We start from the raw sequence: 21655 nt of genomic DNA on the forward strand, positions 1-21655 counted from the left end.
GACTTATGTCTAACATCTGATTCTTATGAAACAGGATTTACAAAGTATGACCAAAATAAAGAGTGAACAGCAACTAAATTATTATTATTACAACATGTAGATTATATCAACCCAGCCGAAAAAAGAAAAGAAAAACAAAAGGTTTCTTTGAGTGAAGTTCGTTTCCAACCCCTATGCACCGTTGTGGGTATCATTAGGGAGAATGCATGGAAGCTAGATTTCACGGTGCGATGTCAGTTTTTCTAAGCGGGACGAATGATTCATTAAATGACGATATACCTGTTGTCGCATCCCAAATGCTTTCTGGCTCCCGACCACCGCTTTGGTATTTCCATGTCGCTTCGCATTGTGTTTTCGACAATTACACGACGATAAAATAGATCCAAGTAACCGCATTCACAAAAGTATCCAAAATGTCGCAAATATACTTATCCACTAAGCAGAATAATGGAAAAGAGTTTCCACAAGCTTTGCGACAAAAGTGAAGGCAAAGAATCCTAATTCGCGAATGAATCCCGCGTTACCAGCATTCGATATTTAAATCCACTTTTCCTAATCTTGTCATCTTTATATTTCCGTTCGAACGACTTTGTCGTTGATCCTAAAAGCTTAAGTTGCAAATTCGGAAAGACGCGTATGACACATCGACGTAGCTGATTTCCCATAGCGGACACTGACATCATGAAAATGAACAGACAACCAAGCAGTGATCTTCCTCTGCCAGCAAAGCATTTGCGAAAGACATAGCTCCAAAATCGGATCAAGGAATCGCGATGACCGCAGAAAACGTTTGGGGATAAAGATTAAAACTTTTATTTATATCCTTTCCCTTTTTGGTCGTGAAAAGAAATAAGATTTTGTCTGTGTATTTATTTTTTTATGCGAAAAGATTTAGATTTCATGCGATCTGTGATCTGTTCCTTGGGCTCCTATTTCGTTCTTAATTTTTAATCTCGTGATTAACCGGTATTAGAAGATTCGCTATACCGGTATCAGTGGTCCCCAATTTCCGTTAGCCCCCGTAAAATCCCCAGACAAAATCGAATTTAGCGATCCTAACCGATTTAGGAATGCAAACCCGGCATTGACAAACAACGGGTGCCCGACCAAAACGACCCAATTTACCCCAATCCCATCAGAATCCCTAAAAATGTTGTAGGGGATCACCAAACGCGCGGATTAGAAAAGATCGAGGGTTGCAGAGCAATAGTACGGCGATTTGTACATTTGTTCGTCGTGACATCCGTAAGGTGATAAGAAGATGAAAGCCGGCGATAGTCTGGTTCAGACCGGATTATCCCTCGGATCACAACCTTGTCCATAGAGATAGGGATCGTCCGTGGCGGTAGGTAGGTAGTAAACTTACAGTCCCAACATAGTAGGTGACTTCCAGAGTAAGACTTAATGTAATAACAAGTACCACCAAGCCATGAAATGCCTCTATGAAGCCCCACCAATATAAATTGTCGTAAGATGCCATTGAAATAATCCCATTTGTCAAGAGTATACGACGAAATTTTTGATATTTAATATAAAATCACAAATCCCACCACAATCATAGGATTAAGTCGATGACTCAAAATTAAATTGAACTTAAATATTAATGAAAATGAAGAGAAAAAACAGGGCGAGAGATTTTACATTGTGAAAGTTTATAATTCGACAGAAATTGGGCTAAAAATATTCAAGTTGAGCAGACAATAAAATACATACACGTTTACTATATAACGAAGAAATATTTGTTATGTCATTTCTTTCAAGGATTAGCTCAAGCACAAAATAAACAACAAATAATAGTTGTGCAGGTGTGATGCCGCCACAACAAAAGCAGATCATATTGGAATGAATAATCACAAACAAGGATGGAGAAAAAACTTTTTAAACGGAATCCTATTAATAATAATATGTCATCAACATATTGTTTTAAATGCATTTGAATATGGGAATCTATGTTGGCAGGTCAAACTCATATGGAAGTCAACTCTTTCTGAAACACGACAAAGAATGCAAACCCTATATGTGATGGAAAGTGAGACTGCGAGAGACAGATGGCTGGCAGAGAGGCGCATGAAAATTGAATAAACTTCTTGCCGCGTATGGACGGCATGGATCCGACAGTTCGATATAGATTTTATAATCCCATTATACGGGTTCCAAATAACGGAATATCGTAGAAATGGGATATTCCTGTTTGTAAGGCAGTCTCAAAAAAACTGAGGCCGTAACTTTTTTCTAAGTAAAAACGGTTCGCGATGCCATGCTACTTTCAAAGCGCTGGCCTGTCCAAAGCTAAATTATGTGTTTTATTTGGAGATTTGGTATACGAGACAAGTATTCCAACTTTGCATAATTTAATATTAAGTAGTACGAAAATCTGAACGTATAACTGTAAACAAGGACAATGGCACAGTACATATATGGTAAAAGCACAGAGCGCAGCAGTGCGTATAATGATTGTCTGTCTTTGGCGTTATTCTATCTGGAATGATGTAAAAAGTCTTTATTTAAATCCAAATATAAAAAACATACCGAGGTAAAGAGATGTACATATACGCAAGGAAGAAATAAATTCTATAGGATTCGACATTGTCAACACATGTCCTGGATAAGGTAAAGGCTATTCTTATCTGGAAAGCTGTAAAAAGGGCTTTGCTCAAATCCAAATAAAGAAACAATAACGAGTCAAATGGATGTATTGTAGATGGACGCAAGCAAAGATCAAATTCTGTAGGATTTGACATTGTCAACCTTTTTCCTGGTCAAGGTAGTAGTCACGTCTGACCAAAATTGGAGCAAATCACATTCAAAAGACTGATAAAGGCAACATCTTATACAGATGATACCAAAATATTTCATTTTGCTGTGAATCGATACGTATATATTTTACTGTCAAATGTGAATAGATTCCTTAATTTACCTACTTTGCTAATTTACACTTACGTTGCAAACCAGTGTATTTATCGATTTGCTGTGAATCGCACATGGTTTCACGTTCAGAGTTGGTTCACCAATGTACTGATTATATTATTAATAAATAATGTTTATATTTGTTTGCTAATTTGCTACAGTAGTGTTGACGCGAATTGGAATCAATTGGATCATTACTTTATAACCAAAATAGTGCTAAAAAATGCATATTATCGCACGTATATACGTGGATTCGTTGTTCGGTTGGAGAACGTCTTAACATGGCGTGGCAGAACAATTGAAGGTCATAGAAAACGGCACTTCCGGAACTTTTCATTTCCGATAGTCCACTGTAATAGGATCCGGATAGGGAACGGTGCCAATTAGTGTCAGATATAGGTCGCGCTCATCGACCCCGTTATATATTCATGGAGGTGAATGAAAAAGCGTGTGGATAGCAATTCCGCGTGCATAAGGTCGAGCGATTCATAACTTTGGTTCAAGTTTTGCTACAAAATGGGGATTGCATGGTTCGTAATATACAGAAATCCTATTATGTTTTATTTCGTCTCTTATGAAGGCGGTTTTTCGAACAAAGTAGGAGAAAAATAAAAACAAGACGCCAATAAAATATATTTTTGATCTTTAAGATCCGAATGCGCCACAGCATTGTGTGATAAACCATTGAATAATACCATAATAATCTTCCTACGACAAAAAGCGATTATAGATGAGTGATGCTCGCATTTTAAAGAGGTGCATTATTACATTTGGTTTCATTGGTTTTGTCTTCAATTAAGAATTATCCATATTTTGTCTCATTTTTTTCAATGAGAAAAATCGTCATAAATGTCTGTGTCATAAAACGAAATACGGGTGCTCCCGAAGTATTCGTACCAAGATGGCGCACAACCTGAACATAGCATGTGTTAATGTGTACCAGGTTAGGGTTGTTCAGGCTGTGTGTCATCTTGGTACGAGAACTTCCGCAGCGCCGAAATACGCAGGTGATGATGACTCCTATATTGGATAATAGTATTGTTGTATTTCCAGTCGTTTCGGTCCCGGATGATCGTTCATTTTCGGACCTACGCTATGATGTTGTTATCCATAGATTACCTCACTTTATTTCCCCTTTACTTACTTTGATGTTTATTTAACCTGAACCGGCATACTCTTGTAAATAAAATTGCTGCATCACAGCGTTGGTGGTAATATACTTGCGTGTACTTGGGGTAACTCGTTTTTACCACTCTCATTGTTTTTTTTTAGTTTCGGGCCGATGGCACTTATAAACATGATAAAACACGAGTAAAACAAAGACAACTAAAAGTAACAAAAACAATCCAAAGAAAGAAAAAGCCGAGACATTAAGAGCATGGTCGTAAGCGGGGGATATGTCACGTAAAAAGGAGTTGTAGTAACCGTATGCTTCTAATTTACTCTCATCGAGTCGTTGCATCTTGATTACTATCCAGATTCCAGATCAATACTCGCATCAGTGAATATAGCATGTATCGCTGCAACTGCGCATCGTCTGAGCGGCCATAACTTAACTGACATAATATGAGAAAGTGTTCAAATATCATAAGAGTATTTAAGGTCATCTAAAATATGAAAGAGAGAAATAGTAGTGGCTGTAAAACTCACGGGACGCAGTCTTCAGTTCCTGTAATTCTTCCTGAACTTCAGCCATTCTCTCTCCCACTACTCTCATTTCTTCTTCTAAAGTCATTCTCTCTCGATCAATCTTAAAAATAGAATCAGAAAAAATCAAACTGCCGTGTACAAACGTAGAGACTTGTGATTGGAAACTACGGTGATCAAATTCTATAAAACTAACAGAGCACGCTATGAATGAAGTTGTCGATAATTGTCATAACATATCGTTAAAATGAAATAAACAATAAATTTGACATCAACAACTAAACATAAAACAATAATACAATGATTTTACAGCCTTGTTCAACATACTTCACTTGTATTGTTAGTAGCCGCAACACTTTTTCTAATAGAAGAAGCTGATGATTTTCTTCTCATTAATTTGATTGATGAAGGCCTCGAACGATGAGGTGATGATTCGCTATCAAGCTGACCTGAAACATTCAGAAATATCGTAAGGCCTTGACACTATCAAGTGCAATAAAAAAAAAATTATAATGCGACATGTTAACATGGTGTATTTCTGTATTTTGAACAAGATAAATTATTAAAATATGGAACACAGAATCAATTCCTAACATGGTTAACAAGGCATTAAAATTTATCGAAATTCTCATTTATATTGCTTATATTGCCAAAGCGACCAAAAATAGCAATACCCTGTTTGATTGACACGAACCTTTTGTTGAAGCTATAATAGGACTAAAGCTCTCCAACTGTGTCATTTTAACAGGTTTAGCGACGTTGATCCGAATTGGAGATGCTGATTGCACAGACGAAGTTCCGTTTAACTTAGGATCGTGCCTGGGATTTCGATATTTTACGGCAGGCTGTTCAGGCATTGGAGTAGATGTTGTCGGCCCTTGCCTGTTGACAATGTCTTTTATGTCGTTACGAGGAGGTGTAGAAACAGATGGCGTCCTGTCCTCAACTTTAGTTTCTATGGTTAAATTGAAAAACAATATGATTAGAACAAGAAGTCCAATATCAATGAAATACATTCAATAAATATACTGATCCCAGGTCGAACGAAAAAATTTAGAAATATAAGGCACATCTCACAATCATGAATCAGTAACATATTCTTTGCAAAAATGCAAAAGACCTATTCCAGCTCAACAACTGAATGTTGTAACTTCTCTTCAACCAGTACAATGGCAGAATAGAAAAAATGACAAAAATCATACCGTGGTACTGCACGAGTTTTATCAAAAAATTTGCTTCGAGAAAACTCGGAGAATAAACCTCTTCAAATAATAGTTTTATACTTTTAATTGTCAAAATACCTACTTTTCCCTGTCAAATCGTCATTTTTGTATCACGATCATGTTTTAGTTTCTAAAATTTGACATTTTCCACAAAATTCACTTTTATGAACTATTTGCAATCAGTTACTATGCAGAAATGTGAGATAACAAACTGTTGAAATAATCCATAGATAGTAATTCAAAATAGAATGCAAGGATAAACACTAGTATAATACCTGGTGTTGACGGAGTAGTAATAATCTCAGATTTTTCGTCCAAAACAGGAAAACTGTTTACAACAACAGATCTTACACCAGGAGACTCTTTATTACCAGGATTAACATTTTCCGTTGAAGACTGACTTTCAAGTTCACCATTTTTAACTTCTACAACAGGAGTATTGTTCACAACATCATTTAACGATATTTCAACTGTATTTGAAGCAGAAAAGTTAATGGCCTCTGTTGTAATATCTTCATGACAATCTTCTGTAGAATCAGATTTGGCATCGTGCGAATTTTCAATATTTGAAAACTCGCTATAATCACCTTTTTCTTCTATTTTTTCTATACAGTTTTCTTCAATCTGCTCTGCGGCCAGATTTTTCGTTGAATCGAACACTAAATATCTAGAGTCATGGATTTCATTATTAATACTGTTGGTGGATTTTACAGCATTGCCATTATAGTCAGATGATTTTGGCAATGTTTCATTTGGATTAAAAACAAGTGGTTCTCCAGGTTTCACATCGTTATCCTTTTCATGTTTTACATGTTCGCCTGAAGAATTTGTGAAGATTGGAAAATTTGAAAAACTTGGAACTTTTGCGGGAGATAAAGGGACTAAACTGACATGTGGTATTGCACTTTCTACTTTTATCTCCTCATGAAAATGTTCAGAAATCTTGGATTCATTGATTGTGCTAACTGATTGAGAGGTCGTTGAAATTTCTCTGGTATAACTGATGGTAGTTATATTCGTTATGTTTTCAATAGAAGTTGAATCTGAATTTTGTAATATTGTATGTGAAGGAGAGGTTTCGATCTCCTTTGTTAAAAACGGAACATTATTAGATGATATTTCTTTACCGTTTTGAGATTCATTAAAACTGAAAAAATTGTCTGTTTCCTCTTTGCGAGAATATGTATCAGGGCTTTTATGAGAGTCCGTAACATTCTGGACTGATGACGTGGTATCGTCAGTCACTGTAGCTTCAATATTAAAATTATGTTGATTTGAGGTGACACTCGATTCCTTTGGCGAGAAATATGCTGCATCATCATTTGTACATATGGGAACTTCTTTAAATGAAAAATCACTTTTGCTTGAACCTGAAAAAAATGTGAATGTGATTGTGCTGAATTACCTACACAAATTATCTATTCTTGGTTGAAATGACTTGAGGAGATGTTACAAATGTAAGGTTATAAATTCACAAGTTATAATTAACTTAAACTTAAAGAGAGAAGTTGCAAATCAACTCTCATAACCACACTCAGTAAATTGAATTTGATTTCACTACTTGAAATAATTAGAGACAAAGTAATTTAAATTAGGATAAAAATAATGTTACCTTCATCTAAATTTTCTACACTTTGTGTGAATCTAGAAGGAGCTATATCAAGATTAACTCTTGTTTGTTCGATCAATTTCCTTGCTCTTTCCTTTACTTGCGCTTTTCTCTTCCCATCCTGAAAGAAATTTCCATGAATTTACACAACATGTTTGATATATAACAATTATATCAGGACTCTGCAGCTTGCTTGCAGTAAAAGTTTCCAATTATAGAAAGCTTTAATGATTGGGTACATGTTGAGGGGCAGTATAGCAAGATAGTCAAACTCTAATTCAGAGATCTCATTGCAAAACAACAATGTCAAAATATTAACCTAATATAAACAACCAGATATAAGCGATAGGATAAACTCAAGATAAAAGATAAAGACATAATATATCAAACAGTGTGGTTTATTGCATTTACGTCAAAAACTTTTCAAATATCTCAAATGTGAATATGACAAATTTATTTGGGAATCTTAAGGTAAAAGTTTCAAGTAAATTCTTGAGCTTCTGTCTTTGTTCTAGCCTACTTGAATAATAATATAATTGAAAGTCAAGAAGAAAAATTCACCCCAGACAGTAGTGACTGCTAGAGTGGCGACAGAAGTACTGCATTTTACATAGTTGGGGCGATTAGCAGTCAACCGAAAACAGATACCACACAACTCAGTAACATTATTTTAACTTTTCAACCAAACAAATCAATTAGGTATCATTGATATCAAGCATGGTCATGACTGGCAAGTCTAGATGATCTATTGACCAAGTACAATTATATATAATTCAACCATTAACGAAGCATATGTTGTATTTCACATATGACGTCACAAAAGAGGGCAAATATCTATTTTAAGTTCGCTTAAAAAACTAAGAGGTAACTGATCCGATGACCTGCCTTATACAATTGGGGGGAAAAGGACAGAGTACTCGAGAGAGAATGTTTACGTTTTTACCCTTCAACCACAAATGCAAAATCACACAGCGATGGGTTAATTGGATTAGTGTTGATGGTGTAACTTCATCTGTCCCCTTAGCTTTAGCCATAGCAATACAGTCACATATATTGTACCCTTCACTTAGTTGTTTAAAAATACTAAAATAGTGTATGAATATGTCAAAAAGCATCAACATTTTTTCATATTGTAGTCCATATATACAAGTTATCATCAACCTCAAAGCAAAAACAAACTGAACAGTGAAAACATGCAAACTTGTTTTTAAAAAGGAGTGTCAAAACAATGACTTCTCTATTGACATGAAAGGACAAGCGTGACATTATAATAGGGCTCCATAAACAACTTCAAAAGTTCATCTCAATTAAATACGAAGCAGTCTATAGTGCTGTTTAACTAGTATTGGATAGGCCAATATGTTAAAAAAAATCTTCTAGTTCAGTATAGACTATCCAATTACCTAACTGCATCTTGGTGGAGGTCACATAGTGTTGAAAACAAGATCTCTAATCCTGACATAACGCAGTGAGTCCCAAAATACCAAGAAGCGACATTATTGGTAGAATAATATGTGACTTTAAACTCAAGTAAGACTATTATTTACATTTGTCTATCTCTCCTATGTCATTCTCACGTTACACAGACAATCGGGTTAAGGAATTCACATTAGAAACAATACCTAACTTTTCAACCAAGAACAGGGTCAACATCATGGGTCAAATGTAAAGTAAACTTGGGACATGGGTCACTTGCTTCCACTACTTCGAGATGTGATGGAATGATAATTGTTTTGACTTGGTGAGAAAGATAGACAGGATTTTCAGTCGAGGTTTGAAAAAAATCATGCATGATTTATCCACTAGTGACATATAGTGGTGAGATTCTGAGAGCATGATGATTGATACAAGGGCGGATAAAAGACAATATCAGAGATTGACGAAAATTCAAGTGTGAACAATTGCACTCAGACTATCATCGATGTCTAACGTAAATAGTATTAAGAAACATTTCGATTCAAATCAAGATGTTGCTCGTCATGAAAGCGTTCGGAAACAAATATTTAATTTATTTTGAGAATGGCTTCAGTCAGAAAGTAAAATACAATCAATTCTAGCAAACTACTACAAAAACTTGGCAGCCTCATTAAACATGTATCCAGATCAGAATACTAAAAAGCACAAATAACATTTCTCACCACATCTCGACTTAAACTCATTGTTTTCCAATCCTCGTTCTTTTTATCTAGCGATTCAGCTTTGAACTGTTCAATCAAAGCAAGTGCCTTAGCTCGTTTTGGATCCATAACCTTCAGTAAAAATGAGATAAAAGCATAAAAGTACATGGGTACACAAAGTTTACTATATTGTATTATATATCTTCATCCTACCTCTTTATTCAAAGCTTCATTCGAACCGCACACTTCAATAATACTGGTAGTGGTTGTAATTGATTGCACTGATTTAAAAGGTGAATCCACAGGCTGAAACAACATTTCAAAATCCTATATTAACATAGTAGAATTGAGCAAATGAGAAAATTGAAATCTTCGTTGCATAAGCATGGCTTAACAATCTATAGCAGTGATTCTCAAACGATTGGGGGTAGACAATTTTTTGAGGGGGCGTGAAGCTAATCAAAATTAAGAATACTTTTTAGATTTGATCTTGCGCGCCTTATTTTGGAAATTTACATTTCTTTATTTTGGATATTACGTTCCATTCACGTATTTTTAACATGTTTTTTAAATGATACATACTTTCACCTTACTATCTGTTATTTGTAGCTTATTGTTAGATAGTTATTTTCAAGGTGGGACGCGAGACTTGGCAAATACAAAAACTTTGAGCCTTAAAAGTTTGAGAACCACTGACCCATAGAAATAAATTCCAATGGAATATATTTAAGAGGAGATTATTGAACAATAAAAATACAATTTCAAGCTTCATCAATCAAACCCATTTGGATATCCATGCAAAGAATTCTGTGTTTTTAGATGCCTTTCCAATACCTTTATTGCACTTCCAATACTTAACTCCAAATTTAACACAAACTATGTTTCTACTGTACATCGCAATAACTCCATTTCTAATTATTGTAAATCTTGTTAAAATCACAGACTTCTGTTAAATAAGAGTATTGAGTTAAAATTCACTTACTGAAGTAATGGATTCTGTAGTTTTAGAAGTAGTGGAAACAATGGAGGCAGTAAAGTGTTCTTCTTTTGGAGAAAATTTTATTTCTGTATTTGAAACAGATCTAAGATCTTCAACACTTTTTAAAATTGCAGAATGTTCATCTTGATATGTTTCTGCAACTGGCTCAGACTCGTCTTCGAACTCCGAAATTTGTTTTTCAAGTGAATTAATGATGCCATCAAAATCCGAGGAGTCATAAGTGATTTCATCATCAAATGATTTCAGAGGTTCTACATTATATCTCTGAGCAATTTGACCGTCGACTTCAGATTCCTCGTGCAATTGTTCATGGGTTTGTTCTTCAATTTCCGCTGTAAATTCATTTTCAAATATTTCTTCTTTTTCTGTTTCAACTGTTTCAGTCTCACTGACATTTGCAAAAGATTGTGCAGATGCTGGATTTTCGGTAATTGGAGATAGTCTTGAATCTCGTTCTGTGAAAAATTGTCATTTATCATTTCCCAACCTTATGATCTTAATCAGGACTTAATAGCGCAAAAAATATTGGAAAGTTGGTTGTTTATAACATTTAATGATTGCAGTGTTGGTTTATTGGTATCTATTAAAGCAATCCAGTACCAAAGTCTTAAGAGCTATTTATAGATGCATACAAATGTGTTTATTCACAGAGTAATCATAAATATAAAAAAACGGTTATTTCATTCTTTTTCTCTGACGTTCAATTTTGAGCTAAAAGTTCATATATCACAAAGAAGTTTTTAATATAAATAAACAAATGAAAAATTTTTATTAAAAGAATATCTCCACGAGTAACATGAATCAACCATCAGTACGTTCTGGAAGGTACAACTTTTTGCTTCAGTTCTGGCAATTTTGAGAATTCATCAAAAGGGCATACTGATAATTGAAAAAAGCCAATTCAGCAAATAAGAACAGGTTGGTTTTATTTGGTGTCATTTCAAAGACAAAACAAAACAAGACATAGAACTCAATGCCCCACCATACCGATGCAGTAGGGTGCCATAGAAAATGGGGAAGGATTGAATAATTAAAATGAACACCAAACATTGTTTAAGATTCTAGCTATTAATCTAACAAAAAAAAACATCAGTGTATCGCAAATATCCTATAGAATGTTGTAATAACATATTATTGAAGCATTATCCCACATTATAAACTGTATGTTCTGTTTTAGATTCGAAAAACACTTATATATATAATAAGTAGCCTACAGAGTATGACATAACAAATGTGTTTATTATTAAAGCCCTAAGTTTAATATTCAGGAAAATAGGTATGAGTATGATAACAGGAAATACCTGTAAATTGACTCATTCCAAGGAAGGAACCATCTTCATCTTCACAGATAGATAAATGCATTACATCTGGTCCTCTTTCTTCTTCAAGAACATTGTCTAGTTCACAAGAGAAGACATCATCTTCACCATCTCTCTCTTCCAGATCGGAGAGAAGTTTTTCTCTCATGAAATCTGAAAAACTCGGCCGAACATTCTTGTCTTCTTTCCTTTCTGATGCAATTTCATTCTTCAATGACTCGATTGTGTCGCCAAGATTCTAAATGAAAAAATGCATCAGCATACAAAAATGAATATCATCATACCAGAGTAAGAGCAAAATTAATGAATTCCAAGAATGTAACAATTCCACTTTACAACTTGTGAAAGAACATTACCGTTTTTTTCGAAAAGTATTTTTCATTCAATTATTATGATTGACGAAAAAAAGCACATCTTTTATACAAAAACGAGAGCCATACTATTTCGTAACTAACCACTTTATAGTTATCGATATGCATACACAGAACCAGAACCTACTGCTACTAAAATAAAATAGATAAGTATTTACATTCTTGTCAAAATAATTTTTGACTTCAGTTAAGAATTGACTGATCATTGCCTTTGTTGCGATTCCACCAGAATTTGTTCTCATTCCTTTTGATATTTCCAACGTATTAAAACCTAGTTCTTGAAAACCTTTAAAAGCCTGTGAGTAAAAAAATTATATAAATCAAGACAAATTAATATATTGAATCAACAATGTTTACAACAATTGATCGAGTTCAATATAACATAACTTCTTTTTATCGTGTACCGTAACTTCTTCCAATAACTTTACCCATAGCATGTGGCTCAGAAAACATTCATTGAAAAGTTCAGGAAAACGGGTATAGTTTATGTAATTTTTCAGGTAATGGCATATATTGCTTGAAGCAGAAGCAGTTGAATAATTCAGTTTTGCAATTGCTATCAAAATAATAAAAGACATCCACTGTTTTATTCAGCACAATGTCAAATAGGTTGAAAAAATTGGAAAAAACAATGACTAGAAAATTCTGCTAAGCTCCTGTGAAAAGAGTCTTGGACCCATTAAAAAGGGAAGTGGCCTTAAAGTAATAGATTGTAAAAAATCTATGAATCAAAATTTATTGCAATTCAGTGCATTGCTGCAAGTCACAAGATAACGGTAGTATAGAAGTTGAAGAAATAGAGAATATTATAATTTTAAACAGTCACAGGCTTCACAGTTATAATAGATATAATAATAATAAAGCAACCGGACATTATTTGGCAATCTATTAACTCCCAAGTCCCAACTAAATCAATATACCGCTTACCTGCTTCAGATTTTCCCGTCCATCAAGAGGTTTGAGATCGGTGTATACACTGAAATTTAAATGAGCAAATTGTAGCAGAAAAAGTCTCATCAAATAACACATGGTGGAAACAACTAAGGGTTTTTATGATATAAAGTCTAAACCCTACTATACTTTATATCAGTATGACAAAGGAATATAGCTAAAGCAACTTTTCAAAGTAGGGATGAGAAAACTACAGTCTACAGGCGGCACACGGTCCGCCAATGCATTTTATGCGCCACCTCCCTGTTCTTGGATAAAGTTGTGAAAATCTTTTACAGCTACAAACAAAATTTACCTTTATTTTCAGCTTATTTAAAAAATCTATAATAACTATAAATTGTGATGGTAATGTTTATGAAGTTTTTTTCATCTCCGGTTAAACAATATCAGCACTCAGCCCCCCTTAAAATTGACACTAGCATATCGAATGGGAATAGTAACTGTAATGTCACATGCGACCCTTTGCAAAAAGGTTTGCTGAATGCGGCCCTTGCAAGAAAGACTTTACCCACCCATGCATTGAAGAATTTTTGCTGACAATGTGAAAATGAAAGCAAGAAATAACAACAGAAAAGAGTTAAAAACTTCTACAATTCCAGAACAAAAAAGGCAAATTATAGTCACGAAAAACGAAAAATGCCGCTATCTTGTAGATTGATATTGAAACTTTCTTTTCAATTCCATCTTATTTTAAAGTATGTATCTTAGTTCAAGATTTATTGAAACTAATGAGACAAACAAATCGTGACTTGTTGTGAATCAACTTCAAGAATCTGTTACTTACATAAGCTCTGGTTTTAATTTATGTAGCACAGCACAAAAGGCAAGTCCGTTTCTCCATGATGTTGTAAAGTTTGTCACTTTCACACCTCTGTATCCTTCAGTAACACTTTGACACCATTGTAATAATGGTTTGTTCAACTCTGATACTGGAGAACCATAAGTAACTGCTGGGGACTGAACTGAGGCAATGTTCTGTAAACAAATACTATTGGCATAAAATAGTAAAAATGAATGAATTGATATGTTAGGGCAGCTTTATCCAAAAGGAAGGATGTATCTTTATAATATTAGCATTTGATTTTGTTTTCAAAACAGAATTTTGATTCACTTATTTAAATACCAAACCCCCTTTTCAACTGGAGTCGCATGCTTTTTTATTTTCAATTCTGTTAGGTTGGAAGAAAATTGTAGTGCAATGTTGGATTCTAATTCTTTTAGGTTGAGCCATCTGGTTCAAGACAGTCTTTAAACACTTCTTTTAAAGCTGATACCACCTTCTTATTAAGCAGTGTGGGGTGTAGTGGGGAAAAAACATTTTCACATTTTAGTGATACTTTGTATATCTTATTATTCTTTCCACTTCTGGCATTAAAAAACTCCAAGTATTTATTATTCACCAAACAGTGAAAGAAGAGCAATTATTTTACTATCGATCAATTATGTAATCTCATATTAGTAAACACAACCAGCATGTTTCCCTAACCATATAAATACATATATGAGTCATATTCGTATTCTTTTTGTGAGCAAAGATTTTCTTGACTAACAACAAATTTAGCGAAGCGAAACAATTTGGAGTAGTTCAGGATATATATTTCTGACATAATTGTTAAGTTATCTCCGAGATATTACTGGCTTTTACATTCAATTGCTGAGATGGAACTAAGCCAACATCTATGGAAGGTCTCAATCTTCTTTTCTGTACAGGTGATGGCTCAGAATCTAGAAATAGTAAGATATTTGAGAAATTATCATAAACTATGCTATATTTTGCCACGGAGAAAAAAAAAACAGTCAACACAAACTACTTTATAAAAAAAAGATGTTGAAAGAAAACAAAGATTCCATTTGGTAGCACAACATTAACAAGGAATAAATAGAACACTTAGTAGCTAGTAGCTTCATATGTCTTTTGTCCAGTAATGTTTGACAACAGAGGTAAAAACTTTGCTAAAAGTAGAAGCAAAATGAGAACATATTTCTTACTTTCAGAATCAGATGCAGCACTGTGGTTCTTACTGTTGTCAGTATTTGAATCATTCTGTTTCGTTGATACAGCTGACTTCTTCTCATCTCTGGAAGAAATGACAAAAACAAATGAGAAATTGCTATCAGGGTTAAGATACAGATATGGATATTTCCAAACCTTCAAAATAGAAAAGATCTTGGGCGCTCCCGAAGTATGTGCACCAAGATGACGCACAACCTGAACCCTAACCCGGTACACATACTGTTTCCAGGTTGTGCGCCATATTGGTGCACATACTTCTGGAGGTCCAGATCTTGTTATTTCCATGTAGACTGAATAAATACTGCAATGTCACAGAAAAAAAATGAAAATTGAATGAATAGTCATAAGAAAAATTCTGATTTGTGAGGCATAATCTTGAAAGTGAAGTCCTACTGGAGGTCAATGTTTTCATATGGATATAGAATGCCAATCAAATGTGGAGAAATCTAAACTATGAGGTGAAAGTGCAATTTCAAGGCTATCGTTTCATGGGAAGTTATGTGTGGGTTGCAACTTACAATTGGTGCTCTTGCTTAATTTTTATATTGTTTTATGAGGAAAGGTGCTTTCAGGGTGGACATGTCTAGGAAAACTTAATTTTACCATATTGATGGCAAAATATTTGATTCAAATAATAAAAGAGAACTTGAGAAGAAAGTTCAATGAATTTGGGAGAAATAATGACAAAAGGATTTTGTCACGGATTGGTGTAATGACAGGATGTGTTGGAAGGGCCACAGTCAGAAGTCATCAAACATCAATGTCTCATGTATAATCCCATTTGGGACTATTTTGCGTGTTACATACGACTTTTAGTAAGGAGTAAAAATTGGGTAAATATGACTGATGTCAGTTTATACATACCCAGCTTCATTTGACTTTGAACTTGCCAGAGAAACTTTATCAGCAATACTTCCACTGATACTTGGTTGTCTGCTTGATGTTCGAGAATTGGCTAAATTTAGGAAAACATTCTGAGGTGATTGTGTATAGTGCTCTTATTTTGTAAAGATTGAGTGAAAACAATGCAACGCCAAGGAACTTGAATTTAATCAAAAAAAAAAATTTTAAAATTAACTTTTCAAATTTTTTAATCAAAAGTCCCAAACACTGAAATCTTGGCACTACAGAAGTGTGTGTGCCAATATGGAGGTAACTAATTTTGTTTACTTTACATCAAGTTGTGTGAAGAGACTGAAAGCTATGGGCAGAGGGTATATTCACTTGGCTAGCACAGACAGTCCCTGAACTCGTAATAGAACTAATTAAAGGAAAATCGGAATGAAATTATGGCCTAACCGTAACCTAGTACACACACTACAGGAGTACCGAAATCTTTGATACTCGAATTTATGTTTCTACGGAACAAAGAGCTTTGAAAAGTCACAATAGCTCAAATAACTCGCATACTTAATTCATTTCGATACCTCCATTAATCATCAAAAATACTATACATCTTCATACCTATCACATTAACATTCGGATGAAGTGAGTTACTTAATTTGACTTCTTCATTTGAATCGTCTCCCATAGCATTTTTACTGAACATTTCAATCTGTTGTGTAAGATCATGAAGTTGATTTTTAATTGAACTTCCTCTACTGTTTAATGAACCTGATCTTTTGGATGCTGAATCTAAAAAATTATGCCAGGCAAAAATAAATAAATTCCTCTGAAAATATAAAAAGTAAATACGGTATGATATTTAAAGAGGTAAATTAATAAAGATTGTTTCCGTATTTATTTAATAAAACACAATTATTTGTATTCATAGTGAAGACAAAAATAAAATTACTAACCTAGATCCATATCATCAAATTCTGTCATATCACCAATATCAACAGCCCCGAGTCTAATTGTATCTTCACTTGTTGTACTGCCAGCCACAGACATCATATCAGAATCGCTAGAAAGTAATATTATGAATATTATCTCTCAATGAAGCGAGAGTAAGTGACATTGACATTTTTCTAAACAATACAATAATAACATTAATGGTAACTTTGGGAAAATATTCACTTCTTAGAAAATTTGACAAAAAATCATCGCAACTGAGAGATTTTATTCATAATACATAACATAAATCAGAATTTAGCAACACACTTTAGTAAGAATTCAAATAATTTGAAACTAGAGTGAATTTCAGGGAATGTCAGTGGTTTAAATACGAATACCCTATACATTTCGCAGACTGAACAACATTGTGTGAGCATTTGTAACCTGTAATAAAATTGTAAAAAACTGCTTCAATTGCTTAGTGTGGAAAGGAAATAATGCAAACACTTTAATTTTGAAGCCCAAGCTAAAATAAGTAACCTAAGTTGGCATCGCCTACAAAATTGAAATGTAAATGAAAGAGTAATTACTATAAATATATTAGGTAGTATGGCCGAACACAATTGTTAATTCATGATCGGCATACATTACAAATGCATTTATACCAGATCTAGATCGTAAACTATGCCATGAATAAAAACAGCATAAGCTGTAAGAATTTGGTTATGGTTAGGGTCACAATGCCTATTTCCAGCCATTTCAGTAATTACCAATACTGAGGTTTGGGATGCCATAACTGGAATTATTACATTTTCTGGTGAGGAAATATATTTATATGTTTTATGAAAGCAATAGGCAAAATAAATATAATCAAAGACACTAATACAACAGAACTTGCTGAATTTTGTACATATTCTGTGAAAGTGATACAGACAAATTTGATTAAAGTTGACACTATATTACCCTCGACGTACTACACTCACGTTGCTGCCCCTTCTTTCAAAAACTCGCAATTAATCAGAATCGATAGATTAGCAGAAGACAATTTGCTTGTCATTGGTTTGAATCTGATGTTAAGAGGCCTTGAGCCTGATACTTCTGTGACATGATCCGTCATATCAATACGGGCAGTTGCAATTGCTTTACGTCTGCCATTCTGAGTTTCCTGTAAAAATTAAATAGAACCTATTATTTGTTGGAGTTAAGTTAGGACTAAGGGATTTATGCCGTTTCGAGGCCAAGGATCTATAGCAGCGATTCCCAACCAAGGGCCCATGGCCCAACAAGGGTGCCGCCACAGAACAGCTGGTACATGGCCACAATGCTAGTCGCAAAACTGATTCTACTTTTCCCTTTACAAAAAACTCCCCCTTCCTTTTAAATTTTATTGCTTGATGCGGTTCGTGTTTACACTTATTTTTGCATGAACATAATGAGATTTGGAATCTACCAACCAAAATAACGCTACAAATACCACAGTAATTATAAACAGGGGGGCCATGAGTGCTTAAATGCCTCCAGAAGTGGGCCACGAGCCCTAAGAGGTTGTGAACCACTGATCTATACCGTCATCAATGCAGTATTACCATCAATCGAGATCAAAAATTCGGTCCAGTAATGATATAATAAAAATGTCAATAATGAAACGATTTAAAAATCTTTCCATTGTTTCATTACATAGTTTTAGTATTTTAATTTCAATATCTACATTTTGAATCATATTCACATCTTTCTGATAGCTAGATATAAAATAAATCATTCAAACTTATTCTTCTCTAAGCAAAGATCACAGATGTATCCATTTTTAACCAGATAAACTTATAGCATTGAATATAGAAAATGCTACAAGTATGCTTTATTTTGATCCAAATAATGTATTAACAGCAGCCAATTGGAAACTTATGCATTCTTCTTTGTTTTAAAATATGTCAACTAGTGACTGTGAGTTGCTAACGAAAGTTGGAATTGGTAGACAACAATTAATTCAAGATTTACATATATTCAGAAATGTTTTCAAATGGTTTTCAAACAATGTTTACATGATGCTTTTTGCCTTTGCCACTATGCATTTGGTATAGATATGAATTGAATTGCCATGGTAAAATATTTCTCCCATTATAAAATAGAATTAGACTATGGTATAATATTTGCTTTATTAATCAATTTACCAATTGGTTTTAGCATTAATTAATGATGCAATGAATATTTCAACCACATTACAAGACTTAGTTTCTGAGAATTCACAACAAATTGTGTCATGCTATATAAATATTTTAGTTCAAGACAGTTCACGAAGCAAGCAAAGCATGTTTCTATATATATTACCATGTTACATAGATAGTTTGCTTAAGATGTTCATGACAACTATTAATAAAAGATCTAGGCTAAATCAAATTATAGACAAATCATGAAACTGGCCAATATAATACCATTTAGGTACATGTACAAACACAATCCATTCAGTTTTTCATCACAAGAGTATAGAAAATAACAATTATCGAAACTAAATTGAACATTGTAAATTCATTCCAATTCATGCTATGATAAATAAACTGAATAGAAATGCACCTAGTTTACTGCAAATCAGATTTGAGTCAGTGTTGACAGAGTTGAACAATTACCAAAATCCACAAGACATATATATCAAGCATCACACAACTATGAAACATTGTAAATTATTGAAACAAAAAAATGATAAAAAAATTTACGTTTTCAAGTATAAAAACCCAATCTTTCGGTTCGTACTGTCCTCTGCGAGCGTCTTTAAATAATGTTACTTCAATTTCAAGTACTTCAGGATTGAGTTTTGACCATTCCACAGCTCCCTTGTATGGATTTTCCACTCCTGGTTTCCAACTCTGAGACTAGAATTCAAAATAAAAAATATAATAAATGAAGTGAAAATACCGTAGATATATTATGGCATCAAAAGTTAGGAATGTATTCAACCTCACAACTATAAAAACTAATCAAATTTCGCTTTCAGGCAGAGAAGCGAAATTTTTACAAAATTAGCTCTTAGAATGAATCAGCAGAATATTATTTTTCATAGTAGTCTACCAATATTTCAAACATAAGTGTGAATATGCTGGCAGAATATTAGCAATGATTACACACATGAAACAGTACTGGAGGTGATGGCATTTGATTTGACACACATAAATAACCTGCTGATCATCAGTCAGCACATTTCAAATATCACTTGTTTAGAATATAGAAGCGGCTTCTAGAAGTGGAAATTCAATTTTAAAAAACCTGGCCAATTAAATTGGGAAAACATCAACAAATTTCAAACATGTTAATATTACACTTTTGTAGCAAAATAAAGTCATATTTTATCAATTCATTTATAACAACAAAAACAGTATCATAACAGATTTATCAAATATTGACGCTCCCTGAATTTGTGGTTTATGTTCAGTGTAGAGGATAACAGATAAGTGTGAATGGTCAATGTGCATCATCAACATTTTGATGTTTGACTAATCAATTAAAGAAAGTGATGAAATAATCTGTGGATAAATCTGCTAATGGACTTGACACATTAAAATTAAACATATAATAGAAGATTATCTCCTCTAATCATGCATATTCAAGCGCTGGCCATAGTTGTGATGAGTCATGACATTGTAATCCAGTGTCTATACATATAGTAAAAAAATAAATAAAATTGAATAATATAACCCAGTTGTGTCAAAATTGGTATATCTAGTAGGCAGTAGCCTATATAAGGTAATATCTTACACTTTCATTGTACTTTAGAATATTACAGTTTGAACAGCCACAAAACTAACATAAATCTAGTTAATCGCGTCCAAGAAGTGTTATCATACCACGTCATCTCAGAAATAGGGATGGGGGGGGGGGGGGGTTCGAGATAATTAATCATGTTGAAGTGATTAAATTAAATACAAAATAGAGAATCAATAAGAAGTTTATATTTATCTGAAGAATATAATAATGTTTAATTACTGATAAAATTTAAAAATATTTTACTGTTCAAGGTTACTACAATTATAAAACTATAAATGCTGCTATCCAGGTAATAATACTAATTAATAGGCTAAACTAAAGCTATACTCTATCAGGTTTTCACAGAAAATATGATACTGGCGGTCAATCAGTGAATTACAGATTCAATGCACTGAAAATATTATTTTTGTGTACAATGGAGACAGACACAATAGGTCATAGCAAAACTGCTGATAATTAAAGAAAAATATTATACATCCCTTTATCAAGATCCAACTACACAGATTAAAATAGCTTTAGGATATTGAAAAACAAGATTATCATTTATATCTTAATAATACAGGACATACCGAAGTTTCTTTTCTTCGTTTTCGTCTGGTCCAGGCTACTGCTAACTTGTATGGTTGCCTGAAACATTAAACAAAATAAAACGTCATTATTAAAAATCATGACACTCATAAATAGATAAACGAATATGCCCAGATCATAGTTAATTAAACTATAAAAACTATATCATAAGATCATGATATAGGCACAGCAATAGCAATCAACATGATTTTAATTATATATCAAATGGAAAAAAAAATATGAATGAATTATTGCAAGATTATACTATAAGCAATATTTCGAAGGTAATTTATTTCTTGAATAGATTTTATCTTACAGAATGTCATAAATTTAATACCCGCTATAGCATGCCTGTGTTAGCCTTTCTCCATACTAGAGGAACACTGTTTACATTTTTCTGG

General features: G+C 33.5%; 1 protein-coding gene across 2 annotated transcripts in view; it reads right to left on the reverse strand.

Moving 5' to 3' along the window:
* The window catches only part of LOC120327016 (uncharacterized), a 46773-nt gene that overhangs the window by 22806 nt on the left and 2312 nt on the right, over positions 1 to 21655 (reverse strand). For both annotated transcript variants that reach the window (XR_013475040.1, XM_039393392.2), the window contains exons 2-21: positions 21257 to 21314; positions 19643 to 19798; positions 17918 to 18099; positions 16958 to 17064; positions 16623 to 16793; positions 16023 to 16113; positions 15134 to 15222; positions 14790 to 14869; positions 13929 to 14119; positions 13121 to 13169; positions 12352 to 12489; positions 11805 to 12060; positions 10486 to 10958; positions 9717 to 9809; positions 9525 to 9635; positions 7390 to 7507; positions 6053 to 7147; positions 5249 to 5509; positions 4882 to 5003; positions 4558 to 4657 (exon numbers count right to left, since the gene is read on the reverse strand). Coding sequence is in view for 1 of the 2 variants with exons in the window: in XM_039393392.2 (XP_039249326.2) it covers positions 4558 to 4657; positions 4882 to 5003; positions 5249 to 5509; positions 6053 to 7147; positions 7390 to 7507; positions 9525 to 9635; positions 9717 to 9809; positions 10486 to 10958; positions 11805 to 12060; positions 12352 to 12489; positions 13121 to 13169; positions 13929 to 14119; positions 14790 to 14869; positions 15134 to 15222; positions 16023 to 16113; positions 16623 to 16793; positions 16958 to 17064; positions 17918 to 18099; positions 19643 to 19798; positions 21257 to 21314 (3941 nt within the window). In the remaining variant the exon portion in view is untranslated. The remainder of the gene's footprint in view (positions 1 to 4557; positions 4658 to 4881; positions 5004 to 5248; positions 5510 to 6052; positions 7148 to 7389; positions 7508 to 9524; positions 9636 to 9716; positions 9810 to 10485; positions 10959 to 11804; positions 12061 to 12351; positions 12490 to 13120; positions 13170 to 13928; positions 14120 to 14789; positions 14870 to 15133; positions 15223 to 16022; positions 16114 to 16622; positions 16794 to 16957; positions 17065 to 17917; positions 18100 to 19642; positions 19799 to 21256; positions 21315 to 21655) is intronic.

This window comes from Styela clava, chromosome 4 (genome assembly GCF_964204865.1).
Source record: "Styela clava chromosome 4, kaStyClav1.hap1.2, whole genome shotgun sequence".
Classification (NCBI taxonomy): Eukaryota; Metazoa; Chordata; class Ascidiacea; order Stolidobranchia; family Styelidae; genus Styela; species Styela clava.